Raw genomic sequence first — 19965 nt, forward strand, 5'->3', positions numbered from 1 at the left:
TCCACAGGCCAGCGATGAGTGGCGGTTGTTGATCACTGAAATGAGGACAGAGGAAAACAGCATATTGTTCAGTTGACTGTCTAGATAGTGTCACATTATCAAAAGGTTATTACACCTGTAGTCAATGAACACGATATCCATGTCATCTTCAGCAGTGGGCTACTGACCTAAGGGACTCCAGCTGGTCAGAGATACAGGCTTGACGCAGCTCAGGTGTGTGTCCCAGACTGGACACAGCATTTCAACTGCACCTTACAAAGACGGATGATATGAATACAAAAGGACACAACGATTCAGTTATCTGGCAGACCGTCCGAGCCAAAGAGTCTTGGTGAATTCAGAAGTGCGCCATGCCATGTAGTCTGAGAACTCAGGGGTGGAACCCAGCACCATTTGATGGAGAGCCCAACACCCCATCCTGCCCCGTTTAGAGTTCCATCAGCAACAGACTCACCTTCCAGATGCATGGCTCCTTCAGCTCTCTCCTCAGTGGATATCCCCTTGGAGTCGGGTGTCACTCGCCCCACCCTGACGTCCTTCACCAGGCAGGTCCTCCATCACCTCCCTATGCCCCGCCTTCCTGTTTGGGGACAAACGGGGCCGTTTGGCCTCAATGTCTGGGCACAATCAAAGTGGTAGTTTGATGGTCTGACATCAGTGGTAGTTTGCTATAATGTCTGGTAGTAAACTGTTGTTTCCCAGTACAAGTCATGTTTAGTTCATGCAAACATACCAGTACTACTTGTTGGCAGGCAGACTCATGGTTCTCCAGGTGCACGGCTCCTCCATCAGCTCTCCTCAGGCAAGGTCTCCTGGTCTGTGTAAACAGTGGTGGTAGTTGAGCAATTGGGGGGGGGGGGGTATTCTTGTGACGCCCAGTTTAAACCAAAGCCCTGGCTGGAGTGTTAATGAGGGCATTGAATATGATTTGTTTTATTCTTTCCAACTTGCATAGAAACTAAAGCAAATGCAAAGCAGCTATAGTTTGTAATCTTTTAAGTCAGAACACTGAAATATTCTAGTTGATGAAAATGCTGTTCAGTTCCATAAATAATTGAATCACTTAGTTCTGATCGTCACATGACTGAACACAATGATGACCCACAGCTGTCCTTTACCTTCCAGAGACCTCTGCAGTCGCATCGTAGCGATCGTAGATCCGAGCGGATCCTGGTGGGTCAGCGATACAATCAGGATATGAAAAAAAAAAACATTCTCACACCTCAGTAGACAGTTTTTCTTCATTTTAAAAGGGGACATTATACCACCAGGTGTGAGTGTGATTAGCCTTACAAGCCGTTTCCAAAATCTGACACATATTACATCACTACTGGGCGTGTACACCTAGATCTGTGCTGGATAGATGAGCAACGTTTACTTCGGTCCACTGGGTAGGCTGGTAGAATGATCTGTACAGCACAGATCTAGGTGGACACGCCCACTAGTGATGTCATATGGGGCAGATTTTCAAAACCGCTTGTTAGGCTAATCACATTCACACCTGGTGGTATAATACGTCCCCTTTACAGAATAACAACTTTCAGAACTCATGTGAGAAATCAGACGCTGCAGCCTCACATGGAGAGCAAAATTGTGAGTGAATAAATCCTGTTCACTCACAGCTCCATTAACCCAGCGACTTTTTTCTCAAAATCATTCTGATCAAAACGATGGCTGAAGAGACCGATGTAGGGCTGGTGGAGTGGCTAGTCTAGCAGCCTACTCCTTCACATTGAGGTGGCAGTGTGAGGTATAATCACCTCAGGTGATTATACCTCACACTGAAGAGACCGATGTAGGGCTGGTGGAGTGGCTAGTCTAGCAGCCTACTCCTTCACATTGAGGTGGCAGTGTAAGGTATAATCACCTCAGGGTCGGCTGTCCTTGCCCCCCCACGAGGGACGTCCTTCACCAGCAGGTCCTCAGCACGGCTCCATCACCACCCCTCACAGAGTCCTGGTCTGGGGCAAACAGCAGGGAATTTGCCTCATGTCCACCATGTTCAGTTCATGCAAACCAGTGCAAACCAGTACCACCTGTTGGCAGGTAGATTCATGGTCGTCCTCCAGATGCAGTTCCTCCATCAGCCAAGGCCATCGGGTCTGTAACAAACAGGGGTGGTAGTTGAGCAGTGGGTGGGATTATTCTCTGGACGCCTCTTTTAAACCATTCTGAACCAAAGTACTGGCTTTTGGTGTAAAATGTAGAGGAATAGAAGACACTGCAAGTTAAAAAAAAAAAAAAAAGAACCATGCACACACTTGAAAATGTGTTATGCAGGAGAATGGTAGAACATTCTGTGAATTCAACAGCACACATTTGAAATTTGACTGTTAACATTATTCAAACAGTCTTCTGCCTCAGCTGAAACTCAATATTTAAAACAAACAATAAAACTTGTAGAATTCTTGTACCAGTAGCGTAGACTATAGCCTTCACATTTAGGGGTTAGAGTCTCAATAAAACTTCACTGATGGCTCCATTAAGCCAAGGACGGTTTTCTCTAAATCTGCCATATTAGATGACGGCTGAAGTAACCGATTTTAGAACAGAAACCGTTCAGTAGCAGTGAGAGTGATAATCAATCTAGAGACTGGCTGCATTCACCCCGACATCATTCTTAAGGCAGGACCTCCACCACGGCTCCTCCGTCGGCTCTCGTCCACCATGGCTCCGTCGGCTCTCGTCCACCATGGCTCCGTCGGCTCTCGTCCACCATGGCTCCGTCGGCTCTCGTCCACCATGGCTCCATCGGCTCTTGTCCACCATGGCTCCGTCGGCTCTCCTCCATCAGCCCTCCTCCTCCTCCACCAACGCGTCCTGACCTAACATCAAACGGCAGTAGTCGGGTCCAAAATCTGGTAACAAAGCCGGGGAGGTCAAACCTGCACACCCTTGCATTTGTAAAGGGGGAAAAAATATCCAACTTCCTTAAGTTTACAAGTTGACTCGTTGAGAAATGTATAAACTACTACTGTCAGAATGAAAATCTGAGAAAGATAATAAAAAATAGTCAACCTCTACAATTAGTTTCAGAGCGGCTTGGTGATGGTTACCCTGGTCCACCCTGCTGCCCCATTACAGGTCCAGGTAGTGGGGTTACCCTCTGGTACTGAACCATCATAATCAAGCACATTAACATCCAATATTCATCCTTTTAACACAAAAATCAACATTGATCGAAAGCCACTTACACCGATAGAGCCCGATAGAACGGCTCGGCCACATCTCCTCCCACCGACCACGCTGCAGAGATCACTGAGAAGATCATAATGTTATGAAAGATGGGTAAATACTGTGGGAATCAATGTGAGAAATCAGACGCTGCAGCCTCACATGGAGAGCAAAATTGTGAGTGAATAAATACTGTTCACTCACAGCTCCATTAACCCAGGGACTTTTTTCTCAAAATCATTCTGATCACAACGATGGCTGAAGAGACCGATGTAGGGCTGGTGGAGTGGCTAGTCTAGCAGCCTACTCCTTCACATTGAGGTGGCAGTGTGAGGTATAATCACCTCAGGGTCGGCTGTCCTTGCCCCCCCACAAGGGACGTCCTTCACCAACGGGTCCTCAGCACGGCTCCATCACCACCCCTCACAGAGTCCTGGTCTGGAGCAAACAGCAGGGAATTTGCCTCATGTCCAGTTCATGCAAACCAGTGCAAACCAGTACCACCTGTTGGCAGGTAGATTCATGGTCGTCCTCCAGATGCAGTTCCTCCATCAGCCAAGGCCATCGGGTCTGTAACAAACAGGGGTGGTAGTTGAGCAGTGGGTGGGATTATTCTCTGGAAGCCTCTTTTAAACCATTCTGAACCAAAGTACTGGCTTTTGGTGTAAAATGTAGAGGAATAGAAGACACTGCAAGTTAAAAAAAACAAATAAGAACCATGCACACACTTGGAAATGTGTTATGCAGGAGAATGGTAGAACATTCTGTGAATTCAACAAAACACATTTGAAATTTGACTGTTAACATTATTAAAACAGTCTTCTGCCTCAGCTGAAACTCAATATTTAAAACAAACGATAAAACTTGTAGAATTCTTGTACCAGTAGCGTAGACTCCAGCCTTCACATTGAGGGGTTAGAGTCTCAATAAAACTTCACTGATGGCTCCATTAAGCCAAGGACGGTTTTCTCTAAATCTGCCATATTAGATGACGGCTGAAGTAACCGATTTTAGAACAGAAACCGTTCAGTAGCAGTGAGAGTGATAATCAATTTAGAGACTGGCTGCATTCACCCCGACATCATTCTTAAGGCAGGACCTCCACCACGGCTCCTCCGTCGGCTCTCGTCCACCATGGCTCCTCCGTCGGCTCTCGACCACCATGGCTCCGTCGGCTCTCGTCCACCATGGCTCCGTCGGCTCTCGTCCACCATGGCTCCGTCGGCTCTCGTCCACCATGGCTCCGTCGGCTCTCGTCCACCATGGCGCTGTCGGCTCTCGTCCACCATGGCTCCATCGGATCTCCTCCATCAGCCCTCCTCCTCAACCAACGCGTCCTGACCTAACAAACGGCAGTAGTTGGGTCCAAAATCAGCCATATTAGATGACGGCTGAAGTAACCGATTTTAGAACAGAAACCGTTTAGTAGCAGTGAGAGTGATAATCAATTTAGAGATTGGCTGCATTCACCCCGACATCATTCTTAAGGCAGGACCTCCACCACGGCTCCTCCGTCGGCTCTCGTCCACCACGGCTCCTCCGTCGGCTCTCGTCCACCATGGCTCCGTCGGCTCTCGTCCACCATGGCTCCGTCGGCTCTCGTCCACCATGGCTCCGTCGGCTCTCGTCCACCATGGCTCCGTCGGCTCTCCTCCATCAGTCCTCCTCCTCCACCAACGCATCCTGACCTAACATGAAACGGCAGTAGTTGGGTCCAAAATCTGGTAACAAAGCCGGGGAGGTCAAACCTGCACACCCTTGCTTGTGTAAAGGGGAAAAAATATCTAACTTCAAGTTTACAAGTTGACTCGTTGAGAAATGTATAAACTACTACTGTCAGAATGAAAATCTGAGAAAGATAATAAAAAATAATCAGCCTCAACAAATAGTTTCAGAGCGGCTTGGAGATGGTACCCTGGTCCACCCTGCTGCCCCATTACTGGTCCAGGTAGTGGGGTGCCCCATTACTGGTCCAGGTAGTGGGGTTACCCTCTGGTCCCCAGCCTCAGGTCCAACCAGCTGTGTTGTACAATATTTAACTAAACCTTGGGAGACGACGTGCCATTTCTAAACTGCTGTAAATTAGCTTTATTAATCAACTACATTTACATTGAGGGCATTTAGCAGATGCTTTTAACCAAAGCGATGAGTACATTTTTCAGAAAGAGAAGCAATAAACTAGAGACAGGTTGGACGTCTTCAGGAAACGGACTCCCAAACACTAAATCAAGGTACTGAACCATCATAATCAAGCACATTAACATCCAATATTCATCCTTTTAACGCAAAAATCAACATTGATCGAAAGCCACTTACACCGATAGAGCCTGGTTCAACTGCTCGGCCACATCTCCTCCCACCGACCACGCTGCAGAGATCACTGAGAAGATCATAATGTTATAAAAGATTGGTAAATACTGTGGGGAATCAATGTGAAAGCTTCAATATCAAACACTCACATGTGCGGTTGGATTGACATCTTCTGCATCATACAGGATCAGGACTGCAAGGCCTGGAGTTTCCCCCCGTCTGTTAGCACAACATTCATCCATTTAAAAACACCACGACGCGCTTTACATCACTGCCTCACCAATAATAAACTGAACATCAATATAAGAGTTCTTGGTCACCACGTATCTTAGTTGCCTTGTGCTTAGTTTGATTTATTCAAAAGTCAAAGGTTTATGGTAGCATTTGCGCAACAATTAACTTTACTTTTCTAAACAGCTATACCATTTGATAATACGTGAATAAGCACACTTACATTTAACCCTTCCTTTTGTTTCTGAAGTCTAGCAGAAACTATATTGAGCAGATCACAGCCCAGATATTTAGAACACTAGCAATATCAATAGTAATTTAGATAGTAAAATGATACTTAGCCACATTCAGCTGCTGGGTTGTTGAAGAACTAAAAAGCCGTAGTATGTAAATGCCGTCGTCTCCATCTTTTCCGCGACCCGATAAATGTATGCGCAGAAAATCGAGAGTTGATTGTAGAGCGCAGTTATCAAAGTAGTTTGCGGTATTTTGTGGGATAATTAAAAATATATATATTTTAAGAGTGCCCTTCCTAATTTCTAGTGCATAAGGATTTACCAATAATCGCAGATGGTTACCAATAGAAATGGGGCACTGCCAGATTACCTTAATTGGGTACGCTCATTAGTTATGAGGTTTACGCAAATGCCAATATTGATCGTACTGCCAGACGCCATAATAAGGTGTGGATGACATAACGCAATTGCCAATCCTGATCGTACTGCCAGACGCCATAATAAGGTGTGGATGACGTAACGCAATTGCCAATCCTGTTCGTACTGCCAGTTATCCTCCACCACACAGTACTGCAGCATTAGAGCTTCACAGACTGCACAAAACTACCAACCTCTACAGAAACCCCAAGCCCCGTCATACTGGAATCGTAACGTTCCAGTACGAACCATCCCTAAGTAACGTAACCAGCACCTCACCTTGAGCTGAACGACGATGAAGATCTTGTGGTCGTCTCATTGCAAAATACAGCCAACAGACTTACCTTGAGGCGATCTGGTAGTTTGTTGCTGTTGGTTTATGTACAAAACATTTTGACTAAACATTTCAGTTACCCCATTTAACTAATTATCTACCAATTAACAATGCTTGCCAGTGTACAAAAAAAGCTAACTAATCTGTCTTTTGGCTACTTCCTCGCTTCACATCGCATGAGCATTGTCATATTGATCCGGGTGTGGTCTGAGTGGCCAGAGATGCATGTTAGGATACTGTGCTGTGAAGTCTACTGTTCTGTAGACATTCCCCCCTCCGGAGAAACAGTGTTCAAAAGGGCTGTTGCATCAGTTACATGACCTGGAACATCCGTCAAGACTGTGACAGGGACTCCCCAAGGAGAGACGCCATGGGTAGGATGCGAGGGCTCTTTCTCAGCGACTAGAATACACCACAGCGCCTACGGGGGGGAACCATTGCACACATTTCAATATTCCTCTTCATAGATCTTGAAGCCCCGGCGAGGATTTCTTTTCCTCCTCAGCTGAAGAAGAGCTTGGTTACAGCATGAAGAGAACCCTAGTTGGGATGTTACCAAGATGGTTTCTGATTCAAAGGGGGACCCAACTCCCAGGTCCAGCTAGCATCGACAAATGCATTGCAATTCAGCCCAAGAAAAACTTGCATCCCAGCACAGGAGTCCAGAAGATACAATCCACAGGGCCTGCCAGCCAACTATCATGTCGGGGCTAGAAAGGGCAGCCACGTCGCAGTCTTTCAAGCTTGAAGGACCATTTCCTAAAATGTTATGATGTATAATAAGTGCGTATCCCCATGTCATCACGCTCACACATGGTATGCCTCGTCACCCTGATCACGCCCGGATGAAGAACCCCAGGCCAGGTAGAACCCCGACTACATGAACAACCGAACCAGGTAGAACCCTGACCACATGAACAACCAGGCCAGGTAGAACCCTGACCACATGAACAACCAGGCCAGGTAGAACCCTGACCACATGAACAACCAGGCCAGGTAGAACCCTGACCACATGAACAACCAGGCCAGGTAGAACCCTGACCACATGAACAACCAGGCCAGGTAGAACCCTGACCACATGAAGAACCAGGCCAGGCAGAACCCTGACCACATGAAGAACCAGGCCAGGTAGAACCCTGACCACATGAACAACCAGGCCAGGCAGAACCCTGACCGCATGAACAACCAGGCCAGGTAGAACCCTGACCGCATGAAGAACCAGGCCAGGCAGAACCCTGACCGCATGAACAACCAGGCCAGGCAGAACCCTGACCACATGAACAACCAGGCCAGGTAGAACCCTGACCGCATGAACAACCAGGCCAGGTAAAACCCTGACCACATGAACAACCAGGCAAGGTAGAACCCTCACCATGCCCACCTGAAGAGCCACAGGCAGTCCAGTTGTTTTCCTTCAGACTCAAACTCTTCCGCTTTGATGAGCCTGAGAACAGGGACGGGATTTGATGGAAGTGGTGAGAAGGTAATCTGATTAGGTCACCCCAGTGGTGGGATGGTAGGTATCGGACATCCCAGTAGCTGGTAGGTATCGGACATCCCAGTAGCTGGTAGGTTTCAGACATCCCAGTAGCTGGTAGGTTTCAGATATCCCAGTAGCTGGTAGGTTTCAGATATCCCAGTAGCTGGTAGGTTTCAGACATCCCAGTAGCTGGTAGGTTTCAGACATCCCAGTAGCTGGTAGGTTTCAGACATCCCAGTAGCTGGTAGGTTTCAGACATCCCAGTAGCTGGTAGGTTTCAGACATCCCAGTAGCTGGTAGGTTTCAGACATCCCAGTAGCTGGTAGGTTTCAGACATCCCAGTAGCTGGTAGGTTTCAGACATCCCAGTAGCTGGTAGGTTTCAGACATCCCAGTAGCTGGTAGGTTTCAGACATCCCAGTAGCTGGTAGGTTTCAGACATCCCAGTAGCTGGTAGGTTTCAGACGTCCCAGTAGTTGGTAGGTTTCAGACGTCCCAGTAGTTGGTAGGTTTCAGACGTCCCAGTAGTTGGTAGGTATCGGACGTCCCAGTAGTTGGTAGGTATCGGACGTCCCAGTAGTTGGTAGGTAGGTCATGAACGGACCAGACCTTGAACAGAGCAGGGATTGGTTGGTAGGTCTTTACAGTAGGATTCTCCTCATCCCATATGAACAGCAGGCCGATGAGCCCTCTGCTGGCTCAGATGCAAGCCTTTCTCAGGCTGAACTGCAGAGTAATGGAGGAGGCCAGCTGGTCCTGGAAGTTCGGTCCTCTTAAATCAGAACCTATCGCGGTAAGATCCCACCAAGGACCCTTTTCGTGACTGCAGCTGTGCTCTACTCCAGCTGCGGAGGTAGAGAAACCGTAGCTACGGCTTCAAGATGTATGGTGGGCAACGTTGAAAGGTGCTCCATGGTTCTCTAGCGAAGGACCGAGGTGGTGTTCTAGTCGTTGAGGAAGAGCCCTCACATCTCATCCCCGGGCGTTTCTCCTTTAGGTGAGAGCCTGTCACCATCTTGAATGACATCCCAGTTCATGTAAATGACTTCACAACCACCTCTTAGACACATGCCTTCACCTGAAGGGGGCAAGTCTACAGAGCTGGAGGCTTCAGACAGCGCAGAACCCTAGCATGCATCCCTGATCACTCAATCTGAACCCTTATCAGTACGGTAACTCATGTGACGTGATGCAAAGTTCAGGAAGTAGTGGCGAAGCATGTCGAAAGAAAATCTAGACAAAACCTTGGAGTATGTTTTGGCTGCACTCTGAAACCCTATGTTACTATTCTCACAATTCACTTGGAACCTATACTACAACCCTTCTAACACAGCATTGACACATGTTCAAACTAAACAGGTAATTAGCCCAAGTACCAACAAAAAACATTATTTAAATCATTCACCTTTCCACCTCAGCCAACGAGGAGGCCAAAACAATGCCCCAGCATAAAGAGGAAATATAAGGACTTACAGTTCGCAGTTTCTTCTTCATGGTTCAGTTTTGATACTCACAGAATCACTTTCTCCTCCTTGACCTGTGAAGTAACGGAACAAGCAGATTCGTTTTAGTGCTCAAACCACACCACTGAGGCAAAGTTGATTCAAGCTAACTTAATTTGAATTAATCATGCATTCCTTTCCCCAAATATTGGCACCAATCTTCTCCAAACGACAGTCCTTTAACCTGTAGAAACTTCATTAAAACTTGATACTAATCATTTTTTTTTACTTTATTTTGGCAGTTGTGTATAGTTTAGCTGCATCTAGACTAATATACTTGAAAGAAATATATCAAATTCTTAAGGGTTTTAACTTTTAATTTGTTTTGTTTTTAAAAGGCAAAAATCCACCTAATAAAACGATCAAGGGCTTAATAAAAAACATGATTTGGCAAACGCATCAGACTCTATAGACGTCTTAAATCAGCCCACACAACTAGCACATTGAATCCACATTTAACTACACCACCTGAATAAATAAATAAATAAATGGCCTATAACCACGCAAAAACACTACAAATGATGTCCAATTACATCAAGAACCAACATTAAACATCAAGTAAGCCTAGTAGGAAAATAAACGTTCTACTCACAGCAGGTCCAGATGTGGTGGTCCGTTTTACTTCGAAAAGCGTTCGTTACAAGAACTGTCATTTGTCACACAAAACCGGGAAACTCCAACCAAGTTCTGGTTAAACTCCTAAAGTATACATCACCGTACCTGGGAGACGTTAGACGGTTAGTGGGGAGACCGACCTACTTAGTTTGGCTTACTGAGCAGCAGACAGGTAAGTTAGAGATGACTGAGCACGAATCGCCACAGGTGAACTCATTAGCGCGGAGCGTGGCACTAATTAGTTAAACCACGTGCAGATGCGGCCCAGCGGGTTGCCTTCCAATTCATTCTCAACCATGGCTGAGATAACCCCCACTACGAGTCTCGTTGTAGAAATACCAGAGACGAGAGTCCGACGTGTTATGCGCCATCACACCAACAGCAGAACGGTTATCCAAATAACAATCTTCCACTTCCACATCAATCTGAAGAAGACGCGGTCGTTTGAGATTCATAATAGCCTATCGTCTGGAGGCTCACACAGCTTTTGGCCGTGATAATATATATTATATATTATATGATATAGATATCTATGTATAATATGGGTTTCTAAGAGCCATTGCGATACATCCACCGTAAACAGAGCGCATGGTACCGTGGCTACAAGCTGCTCAGGGCCAGGTGATAATATATATTATATTATATTATATTATATTATATTATATTATATTATATTATATTATATTATATTATATTATATTATATTATATAGATATCTATGTATAATATGGGTTTCTACGAGCCATTGCGATACATCCACCGTAAACAGCGCATGGTACTGTGGCTACAAGCTGCTCAGGGCCACACCCCCACCCCCCTCCTTGACCTGCCTTGACACGCCCACCGTAACCAGAGCGAATGGTACTGTGGCTACAAGCTGCTCAGGGCCACACCCCCACCCCCCTCCTTGATTTTAAAGATGGAGGTCCGCTAAAGTTCAAGTCTGAGGCATGGGGACCATAGATATATATAGAACACTATATCATGGGGACCATAGATATATATGTTCTATATATATCTATGATGGGGACTCTCTAAATCGACGCCACTTCGACCTGGGCGGGACTTTACGTCCTACGTCACTCGCTATGGGTGTGCATGTGTGCGCGTAGCCGTCACTCGCGATGGGTGTGCATGTGAGAAAGGTTTTGGCTTTTAGTGTCTATGGGTTGGTAATAACGGTTCTGATGATTTTTCTGATGGAAAAGTGGTCTTTTATTTCCATAATCTTTGTTCAGTGAACGCATAAACCTGTTTGTTAGTTAGCAGTTAAACAAAATGCGATCTCTTTGTTTACAGTTTCCAACGACCAACTGATGATTGGGGGTTCGATTCCCTAGTGATGCAAGGTCTTTTCTTTCATTTTGGATTGCACACACATCGCGAGTGACGGATACTCGCACAATGTACACACATCACTGTCTTTACAATTTCTAGGCAACCGAAGTTTAAAGATTGTCAAGTGGTTAACTCTTGAATCGCATGTACTCAGACCTGATGGGTTAGTGGTCAGAGAACAACTCATTAATGCGGGGATAAGGGGTTCGATTCCTTAATGAAGCTAGCTTTCACAAAACATCAACAAGTCAGCAGTGTGGTACAGGGTGATCATTTCTGATATACAGTACAAAAGCTGAAACTATTAGCCAGGAGGGGGAAAGATGCAGACGCAGACGTGGGAAGCAATAAGACGCACCAACACACAGTTGCCTGTTGCAAAATGGTTCAGAGTTTAATAGAAATAGTTAGGGTTAGCTGGTATGGCGTTATCTGGTATGGCTATAGTCTAATGTTAGCTTAGTTCGTGTTGTTTCGTCATGTTAATCGCTAGTAATATTATTTCATTTGTAGAAATATAGCCTATCATCACAGACTGTAGGAATGTCACCCACCCTCCATCGCGTACGACACTGACGCTCGTAATCTGTAGTGCAAGGGAGTTCGTGCACAGATCCCTGAGACAAACGGCTACGCGCACACATGCAAACCCATAGCGAGTGACGTAGGACGTAAAGTCCCGCCCAGGTAATAAAGAGAGTCCCCTCCTTGACCTGCCTTGACACACCCACCGTAACCAGAGCGAATGGTACTGTGGCTACAAGCTGCTCAGGGCCACACCCCCACCCCCCTCCTTGACCTGCCTTGACACGCCCACCGAAACAGCGCGTTTGGGGGAAGCTCAATGTGCGACTGGTTCGGAGTGGCTGTAACTCTGCACCACGGCTGAATTTCGGGGACGTCTTTGAATACTGTGTTTGTGGCCCACTAATACCTATATTAAAGCATCCATAAAATAGCATGGCATGGGATCTTTAAAGAGATGCTGTGCTTGTATCCACACGCTGCATGTGGAGGTTGAACAGATAGATGTGTCATACCTCTGAGAGCTAGAAGGACGAAGATACAGAGGGCAAATGAGGGGATGGGAGTAGAGAAAAACAAGGTAAGGCTGAGTACAAGCAGAGCCTGTGGTGTTTGGGACTCTTCCAAATATGCCGCCTGACTGTAAACAAAGACAGACTGTGGTCCAATCACGTGCTGTTGGAGAGCAGGCATGGCTGAAGCTCTGTAACCGGGAATGCCAACCCAAAAACGTTCTGCATTATAACATGATAACATGATAACAAGATGAATCTGCAATCAAATGTCTTATTTACTCTGGCATATGCATCTGGCTTCCCTCCCGCTCTGACAGATTCCCTGCAGACCTGCCCAGGTCAGGCCAATCACAATCAGTTATCTAATATGTGTCGGGTTTCATACCATGACTGTACAGAGGAGCACACTTTAGGAGTTCCATTGAGGTCAACAACCTAGATGGCTGTCGCTGATGCGTCACTGATTCATTGCTCTGATCGGTTGTGGGTCTGTCTAATAGCGTCCAGTGGCATTTTGGTGTAATGGGGATGTAATGAAATGTAATGGGAGTTGCTGACTAATACGCATATGAAAATGTTGAGGCAATGGCATGCTAATCATGATATGAAATCATAAACACAATGTGAACATTGTACTGTCATTAAGGTGTTTCCATTAATATTGTAAGCAAATGTGTCACAAGGCGTTGTTTTTCTTTATTATCAGATCTGCACCGCGAAAAAATAAATACATATTCAATGTTTTAAATAAAGATAGATTTTAATTAATTAATTACATATTAGATATATTATTTTATGTAATCACTGCTTTTTGCATTTGCCTAACCAAGTTATACTCCATTTGTATTAATTATTTATAAATTGTATATAAATCTACTTTTCTACACTCTACATATCTCATTGCTAGATTTGAGGCAGATATTAATATTCTACTCCTGACTCTTGTTACTACAACAACACTATCTCAGTGGGCAGCAATATATTCCTATTGAGTCATATTCATTCTCATCCCCCCCCCCCGCTCCACCCCCATACAAGAAAGAAACTGCAACAGAAGGAATGCATTTATGAACTCTGATTTAAAGCATTCATTATCCCCATACGGTCGTACCACATGGAATATACTGCGGGACAACCTGGGAGCCTTGAAATGTAACCCCCGGGTCAGAGCCGATCACTGTTTAGATATATCTGCTCTTTTTTATTACCGCAGCCTTCTTGTGATATGAGGCCGGCCCGGGAGTTTGAGGGGTCCATTAACAACATCCAGCCATCCATCACTATAAAGGTCAACGTCCTCATGGATGATTTCAACCACATGCGCCCCCGGGCGTGTTTGTTTTAAACACTAACAGAGACAGAGCGAGAGATCTGGGGGGGTGGGGTCTCATTTGATTAATGAAATCCAAACAATTTAGAAAAGGCTGTCTTCGAAACACTCTATGGATCATATGGTGTTGTTTTGGTGTTCATTGGAATCCAGATAGAATCCTTAATCCAACCCACGCTGTATCCAACGAGACTATGAGTGAGCGGTCTTATCACTTATCTCAGAGTAAATATTGTTACTCATAGAGGGAGGAAGGAACACATTGTTTCTGCTGCCTTTTTATCTGTTTGCATCATCTGTTAGACATCGTCTGACAGGCCATAAATTGCACACTGCACACTTCTCAGATTATCCATATGGTGTAGAGATAAGAAGAAAAAAGACATGTCTTCCCATGTTTGTCTTTAATCAAGAAGGCTGGCAGAGAGACACGTCAAAATAGGGCTAGCTCGAAACTCAGACTAATTCATCATCATACTGGTATGTTAAAATCTCACAGGGCTTGGTTAAAAATCTCACAGTGGTCCTCTGAGTCTTCATTGTTTGAAGAAGTAGAAAATAAGACCCTTTCTACCCTGGTGCTGCTTAACCTTACATGGGAGTCACTTCTCCTATGCCCAGGACTTGTTCCAGTAAAAGTTGTCCTTTTTTTAAGGGAACAGATAATAATTCTATCTACAATGATGCATTACAGCAAAATGCTTACAAAAATGTATTTACCAAATGGGAAACATTGGCTTAATTTACATGAGATGAAAAACGTCGCCAGTTACAATCGTGTTTCCCAATGCTCTGAAAGCCGATACCACGGTTACCACGGTTCTGACCATGCAGAACCGTGGTAACATTCTGTAGTTTTGTAATTGCTCCATGGGGGAACGCCAACATAATACAGTGAATGCATCATTTATCCTGGACCCACTAAGCTCTCAGATCCATCCAGGAACAAATTGGTGTTTTAGAAAGCTAGGGACCGAGGGACTTAAGTGATGATTTTCCAAACCATGGATAACGGTGGACGAATGAGAGGGTGGGTTCTTTCATACACAACAAAAGCCTTTTTGTATCACTGAACAGTATTCAATTTGCATCGGTACCATTAAAACAATCCCTTTGGAATCATATAAAATAATCTCCTTAATTTCTTGTACAAAACACGAGATGAGCAGAGCTTCGCCTCAGACTAACGACGCACATTCCAATTAAGTCATCTTCACAGGGCAGAGGTAATGAGTGCCACTCTCACCCGAACCTTTCTCACCTCTTCAGGTCACAAACTATTACCGGGGGAGTGGGTCCCTGGGGAGAAGCAGACCCGGAGTTAAAGACGGGGGGGTGTAGCCGGACCGCTCCATATCGCAGTGTGTACCGAGCGTGGAACAGCCAAACCCTCGCTGGGGAGCCATTTGGAAGCAAAACAAGAGAAGCGGGGTTTGGGAGAGGGGCTGGGGGGGGTAGTAGCAGGCTGAGTGTGTAGCACTGATCAGCACTCTGCGAGGCAGACAGCGCAAGAGAAAGAGGAAGAGGAGGAGGAGGAGGGGGAGGGGGAGGAGGAGGAGGAAGGAGGAGCGAGAGTTGGAGCAGCCCCGGCTGATCAGCGCTCTGCTCTCAGTCTCTCAGTCGCTCATCACTGCTGGGAGAAGCTGCTTCGCTTTATTTTTCTCTTCCGTTTTTTACCTCAACTCTCCCACACACACACGCGCACACACACACTCAAACACCCACACTCTGGCTTTGATTATACCGGCTCTCGAATCTCTTTCATAATCGGACGAGTCGCGGACGTACGGCGAAGGGGGGGGGGGGGGGGGGGGGGGGGGAGATTGGTCCCTCCAACTACAGCACCATGTTGCCCTGGAGAAGGAGCAAGTTTGTTTTGGTGGAGGACCAGGCCAAGAGCAAAGCCAAGAGCCTCGGGGGCGCCGGTCTCACCTACCACTCCATCCTCAGCTCCCTGCTGCACTCCTGCCCCGATCTCCTGCCGGACTTCCACCTGAACTGGGTGAGCAGCCTCTTCCAGACCAAGCGGCAGAAGGTGGAGCTCAACAAGGAGGAGCCCGTGTACAACGCGCGCTACCTGGGCAGCGTGGTCACCATCGCGGCCAAGGGCAGCGGCTGCACCCAGGAGGCCGTGGGCAAGATCTGGACCAGGAGCAACTACGGCGAGCAGAGCCTGAAGATGAGGCTGACGGTGGGGCCGCAGGGCCTGCGCATGAGCCCCGACAAGAGGAAGAAGCCCACGCACGTCTACTCCCTGGACCGGATCACCTGCTGCGCCGCCGACCCCTGCAGGCCCAAGATCCTGGCGTGGGTCTACCGGCACCAGGTCAAGAACATGGCGGTGGTGCTGCGCTGCCACGCAGTGCTGCTCAGCCGGTCGGAGAAGGCCCGCCGCGTCGCCCGCAGCCTGGACCGCAACGCCACCGCCGCCTTCGGCGAGTTCAAGCGGCTGAAGCGCCAGAGCGACTTCCGGCACCGGCAGCAGCTGCTGCTGGGGGAGGACGCCGTGCCGCTGATGCCCATCCGGAGGCTGCTGAACGGGCAGTGCCACTACCGGCCCCCTGCCGACGGCCCCGCAGGCAGCTCAGCCCGCCTCGCCCCCATCGCGGAGGAGGAGGAGGGGGAGGGGGAGGGGGAGGGGGAGGGGGAGGGGGAGGGGGAGCAGCAGGATGAAGATAAGGAACAGAGGGCGAAGGAGGAGGAGGAGGAGGGGGAGGTGGAGGACAAAGACCAGGACCAGAGGGAGAAGGGGAAGAAGGAGGAGGGAGTGAGAGAACATCAGGGCCATCCGGGGAGGCCGAGGGTTTTAACCACCAGCAGGGATCCCACGCAGCTGCTGTCGGAGCTGGCGCTTGGGGACATCGCCGGGCTGGAGGACTGCCAGATCAACTTTGTTAATGACCGCAACAACAATACCTTCACCTTCATCACCTCCCTGGTGTGAGTAGCAGTGTGGAGCTAAAACAGAAAAAAAGGATTCAAATTTCCACAGAACAAAAAAAAAACGATTCCTCTCCTGTTCTCTTTCTCTTCGCTCTCCTCTCTTTATTTCACCGGTGCCCACTACACTGGCTCCCCCTGAAGCTTCCGTCCACATCATGTGAAGTGTTCACTGGAAACTTCCCCTCCCGTTACCTACCCAGTGAGGGGAGGGAAACAAACGCAGCATCTCTGTTTGGGAGCACTGTTATTGCTGACTGATGCCATCACTGAATGTTTACAAGGAGCATAAGGGTGTTGCTAGCGCTGTTAGCACAATGACAAACAGCGACTGTTTTTACAGAGGGCTGACCACGGCGCTACAGAGGAGCACCGCTACCAAGGTGGTGCAACGCTTGGGTATCGATCGGCACCCCACAAGCGGAACAATATTTCCTAGTGCTTGTTTGGCTCAGTATTCATGGGAGTATGACTCGAGTTTATGCAGTAGTGACGAGCAGGAGCACACTTTCGGACGGAGTTGTAATCTGTGTGTCGTCAGGGAGGTTTGTTTGTAGATATGTGCCCTTGTGTTTTTTAAATGTACGTAGTCAGTGGTTGTCGATTCAGTTGACCTTTTTCAATGAATCCAATCGAGGAAACAAGTACTTTAGGGGCTTATACTATTAACCAGATGAGGCTATAATTTAGGAAGCAAGCCATTGATTTGACATGTTTATTGCCATCTTTTGTTTGGGTCGTCCTTGTAATCAATGCATGAGAAATCAGCCGCTACCTTCAAAGCTTTCCTTGCTTGACTTTGTTCCTTTTTTATTCTTTCCTGTTCCTTTTTTATAATATCTTTGATATTTGGCTTTCCAAAACTTAACACTGTGATTTGCTTTTGACCAGACCAGACATTCTATTCAAATATATAATAAAGCAACGTAATGTTTTATATATTTATTTATATAAACTTAATTTATGGCTGCAAAAATAGCCAAATACACCAAAAGAGCTGTTCATCACCTAGCTCCCTCTTTCAGTTGGCTCTCAGCTGTTATGAAACTTATTCACCTTTGTTTTGAAATTTAAGCCCTTGCAAAAATGCCGGAGGAATTCTTACAATTTAATAGATGCCAGTGTTTTTAATAATATTACTTACTAATTAAGTGTTGATGCAACTGTTTAAAGATGCATTGTATTGCAATGAGACAAATCTATTTCAATATATATTTTCTATGAAGTATAAATAAATAAATTAAAAAACTACATTCACTTAAAAATATATTTTGTTCACTCTTTGATTATTTTGTTAAAATGCAAATCATGCCTTTTTAAAGATGCAATGAAAAGAAGTTCCAAACATCTCAGGCTCTGAATATTTCACAGAACGTCCTTCATCACAAATATTGCTTAACTTATCTTTTCTTGTCGTATCTTATATTATCTTGCCACCAGATAATATTCAAGATATGGGGACCGCATTGTTGAGTTCTGCTTAACTTGATGTTAATGTGATCAGGGATACATTTCTCCCAGCCACGGTATTGGCCTCTCAGCCCTCTACGCAAAGAACAGCCATTAATCAGTGTGCCCAAGCCCAGGAACCAGACAGAAATCACTGCCTTGGCTAGGGCCTTCGGCAGGCAGTTTCTTACTCATCCAGCTGATTTAACACCAGGTACAGACCCAAGACGATGGCACACCATCAACCATTCAACTGACGGCCGTCTGACGCACATGATATCTGATTGGTTTCTACGCAGCGTGTGTCCATTGTTGCATTTTTCCAAATCACTTTCCCTTTTGTGACCATTAGCAAATGCCAACTATGCATTGCTGTCGATGGGGCAGAACATTTTTACTGAGGTTGAAAATGCTGAGGTAGACGGGTCCCCGGGGAAACGTCCAACTGTGACTCGGATCGATTTCTTATTTTCCCTGACATAAACCACTTGTGAAAAGAACCTTGTTCTGAGATGTCCCGCTATAGATTACCAGAGGATCCCCCCTTTGTTTCCTGCCACAAATCAGCTCACAGCATGAGGTCCTAAGGGGCTCTACACCACCAGCCCCAACCCTCTGGGTCCTGTATCATCCCACCCCATCTTCTCTGGTTTAATCCTCTGTGAGATGCTCCCCTCCTTCCCAGCTCATGCTAAAGCATCAACCATCAACAACAAGATTAAACCACAACAACAACCGTCCTGCAAGATTAGCAAGCTCACATCCAGGCTGAGAGTTACTGAGGCTGTTTGCAGCAGGGCGTCATATCAGACACGGAGTAAACATTATGGTAATGCCGAGCGAGCGGCTTAACGGTGGCGACCAGCGGAAAAGGGTTTAATGTTAACACAGTTTTCCGTCAGCGGAGCGGCAAAACGGGCAGATGGCAGATGGCAGTGACAAGGTGTACGCCAGCCCACGTCCCCGTTCCCTTCCAGCCCAGCTCCCCGTGGTGGGCCCCGGCACCGAGCCAGCCTCTAGAGGGACAGGGGGCTCTCAGCCTGAACAAGATGGGGGCTGGGGTGGGGGTCTACTGTATGTTGGTTCACATGTGAGGCAGTGCTCAGGGGCGTGCGTGAGTGTTGGTTGTTTTTCCGAGATCAGGAGCGTTTTGTAAGCACACACATGCACTCGCACACGCACACACACGCGTACAAACGCACATACATACACAGCTAATAAGTGACAGCCAAACACACCTATGGCGGTGCAGAACAGAATATAATGTTTCTGCAGCAGTTGGCGGGGGGGGGGGAGGCGGGGGAGGGGTTGCTGCTCCTGCGTGAAGAGAGAAGTAGTGTAGAAAGGAACAGAGAGAGAGTTGGGGAAAAATATTTTTGGACGAATAAATTTAATAAATACATTTTTATATTGAGCACCGCTACAATATAAACAAGGCAAAAATAAGTCAATTTTTATTTACAGTTGATTAAAACCACAAACCTACAGTCCACTTCAACAGTCTGGTTTTTCATGACCATCCAACAGGAGGCATGCTAAATAGTGAACCATGAGAGAAGTCTATTCCATG

The 19965-nt window shown here is 46.7% G+C and overlaps 1 protein-coding gene and 1 long non-coding RNA gene across 2 annotated transcripts; one reads left to right on the plus strand and one right to left on the minus strand.

The window, feature by feature from the left end:
- Positions 1-203: 203 nt before the first annotated feature.
- Positions 204-808, minus strand: LOC132464344 (uncharacterized). The gene is made up of 3 exons (XR_009527239.1): positions 734-808; positions 455-580; positions 204-245 (listed from the first exon to the last, which is right to left on the minus strand). It is a non-coding gene; the product is annotated as an uncharacterized LOC132464344 (long non-coding RNA).
- A 14760-nt stretch (positions 809-15568) lies between these two features.
- On the plus strand, positions 15569-17057 carry fam43b (family with sequence similarity 43 member B). The gene has a single exon (XM_060047822.1). The coding sequence runs from the start codon at positions 15853-15855 to the stop codon at positions 16948-16950; it is 1098 nt and encodes a 365-aa protein (XP_059903805.1). The 5' UTR covers positions 15569-15852; the 3' UTR covers positions 16951-17057.
- Positions 17058-19965: the final 2908 nt, after the last annotated feature.

Source organism: Gadus macrocephalus, chromosome 1 (assembly GCF_031168955.1).
Source record: "Gadus macrocephalus chromosome 1, ASM3116895v1".
Taxonomy (NCBI): domain Eukaryota; kingdom Metazoa; phylum Chordata; class Actinopteri; order Gadiformes; family Gadidae; genus Gadus; species Gadus macrocephalus.

Excerpts from the sequence above, each read along its gene's own strand:
- fam43b (XM_060047822.1), top strand. The coding sequence starts at position 15,853 with ATGTTGCCCTGGAGAAGGAGCAAGTTTGTTTTGGTGGAGGACCAGGCC.